At 56.9% G+C, this 2,436-nt stretch overlaps 1 protein-coding gene across 2 annotated transcripts in view; it reads right to left on the reverse strand.

Moving 5' to 3' along the window:
• Positions 1–2,436, reverse strand: part of ICOSLG (inducible T-cell co-stimulator ligand) — an 11,777-nt gene that overhangs the window by 1,509 nt on the left and 7,832 nt on the right. For both annotated transcript variants that reach the window (XM_011954134.1, XM_011954135.1), the window contains exons 4-5: positions 1,359–1,523; positions 441–476 (exon numbers count right to left, since the gene is read on the reverse strand). In XM_011954134.1, coding sequence (XP_011809524.1) covers positions 441–476; positions 1,359–1,523 — 201 coding nt within the window. The remainder of the gene's footprint in view (positions 1–440; positions 477–1,358; positions 1,524–2,436) is intronic.

The raw sequence follows: 2,436 nt of genomic DNA on the forward strand, positions 1-2,436 counted from the left end.
TGGACACCCCGTGGGGGCTGGGCGCCAGTACCTGGACCCCCTCTGAACATCCCGTGGGGGCTGGGCGCCAGTACCTGGACCTGCTCTGGACACCCCGGTAGGGGCTGGGCGCCAGTGCCTGGACCTGCTCTGGACACCCCGGTGGGGGTTAGGCGCCTGGGAACACGGGGGTCCAGCACTCATCTTTCTGCTGCTGTGCATGTTGGGAAAATCCCACTGCAGCGTGAGAAAGTGCACGCCAGGATGCCATCCCATGCCAAGGGGAGGCTGCAGGAAATGCCGTGCGTGCCATCGAGGGCTTCACTGCGTCTCTGGGAGCAACAGTTGTTCGAGGCAAAGGACTTTTGCCTTTTGAAAGTTTTTTGACAATCTGAAAGACAGCTGTCAGCCAAGCCTCCCTCAGGCACCCCAGAACCTGCTGCTTCCCATGGCAAACTCACCAGTGAGCTCGGGCTCCGGCCTCACAGCCCAGACACCTGGGGGACAAACGAAAATGGTCAGGGCAGCAGCGGTGGGGGGGTCCCTAAAGCCCCTGGTGTTCCTGAGCTCTCAGCAGCCCCCTAAACGCCCTGCTTGGAAGTGTCCCCGAGGCTCCCAACTCCAGGCCGGGAAAGCACTCACAGATGAGGGGCCCCCCAGGCCGCATGGCTTTTGAGGAAGATGCTCTTAAAGGGATAAGTGCCTGGGAAGCACTTAAAATGCTGCGACCTGGCTCTGGGGCGCCTCCGCGGCCTGGCCAGCCAGCAGTGGCATCCCGGCCACGAAGATGTTTCTGGGATGACTGAGATTGGCCACAAATGGGAGAGCCAGGGGCAGCCCACAGGAGCTGCCCCTACTCTGTGGCCTCTGTGCCTGCACTCCATTGACTGCCACCCTTGGGGGGGTCTGGGACTAGTCCCCCCGTCCCCGTCATCAGGACCATCACCGCAGCCAACGTCCGGGGCTTCCCGTGGTACTGCCTTCTGCTGCTGTGTCTTACGTGGCTGAAACAGACCTCCGGGCTCTGTCGCGGAGCTGGTCAGAGTCACAGACCCACAGCGCGGGTGTGTTCAAGGCAGCCTCGGCGGCTTCCCTGGAAATGATCACCGCCCAGCCTCTGCATGCAGAAGCCCCTCTTCCCACCCGGCCTGCAGGGCAGACTTCACAGCGCCCTTCGGGCTTGGCGGTGTCAGGAATGTCAGAGATGCTGGGCTTCAAAACCACTTCGTGGGAGAGCTCGGGCTGCCAAGGCTCATGAGCGTTGATGCTACCACAACAAAGCTTCAAGCTAAATCAGCATCAGTGAGGGAAGTTAGAGCAGGCAAACGTTCACACCAACAGAACGAACGTTAACATCCACAATACGGGGCTCTCTCTACCTGCATAGCTGCGGCGGAGCCATCGGTCCCTGCACACCCAGCCTATGGCCACCGCCACGGCCACAAGCAGGCACAGGACACCCAGGACGCTCCACGTGACCTCGGTCTTCTCGCGGGTACTGACGGGATTCTCTGTGATCTTGTCTCTCTCTCCGATGTTGTTTCCTGTAAGAAAGAGGTAAATAGCCCGACTTACAGGATCTTAGAGGAAAGGGGTCTTTGTTTTCATCCTTGAGTAGAAAGTATCGCAGGGAAGTATTTATTCCAGAGAACTTTCCCGACATGATTTTGAGGTTTTAAACACACCAGGCTGATGAGAGGAGGGTTTTCTCCTGCAGAGGGGCTTCATTTTCTGCAGGGATCTTGTTCTTCCCGTCGTGCGTGGGAGAGGCGATAACCCCAACCACAGCCACAGGACCACAGGGCTGGGTGTGACAGGAAGCACAGGTTCTTACTGGATTTTTAAAAACCAAGGTGAGGCCAGGCGCAGTGGCTCACGCCTGTAATCCCAGCGCTTTGGGAGGCCAAGGCGGGCGGATCACCTGAGGTCAGGAGTTTGAGACACGCCTGGCCCGACATGGAGAAACCCCATCTCTACTAAAAATACAAAATTAGCCAGGCGTGGTGGCGCATGCCTGTAGTCCCAGCTACTCTGGAGGCTGAGGCAGGGGAATCGTTTGAACAGGTGGAGGTTGCGGTGAGCCGAGATCAGGCCACTGCACTCCAGCCTGGGCGATAAAAGTGAAACTCCATCTCAAAAAAAAAAAAAAAGAAAGAAAAAATCAAGGTGAAAGTCACATAACATAAAATTAACCATTTCATTTTATTTATCTAGTTTTTGAGACAGGATCTTGCTCTGTTGCCCAGGCTGAAGTGCAGTGGTGTATTCATAAGTCACTGCAGCCTTGACCTCCTGGGCTCAGTCAGTCCTCCCACCTCGGCCTCCCAAGTAGCTAGGACTACAGGCGTGCACCACCAGGCCTGGCTAATTTTTTTTTTTTTTAGTAGAGACGGGGTTTCACCGTGTTAGCCAGGATGGTCTCGATCTCCTGACCTTGTGATCCGCCCGTCTCGGCCT

The sequence above is a fragment of the Colobus angolensis genome, unplaced genomic scaffold (genome assembly GCF_000951035.1).
Source record: "Colobus angolensis palliatus isolate OR3802 unplaced genomic scaffold, Cang.pa_1.0 Scaffold38, whole genome shotgun sequence".
Lineage (NCBI taxonomy): Eukaryota > Metazoa > Chordata > Mammalia > Primates > Cercopithecidae > Colobus > Colobus angolensis.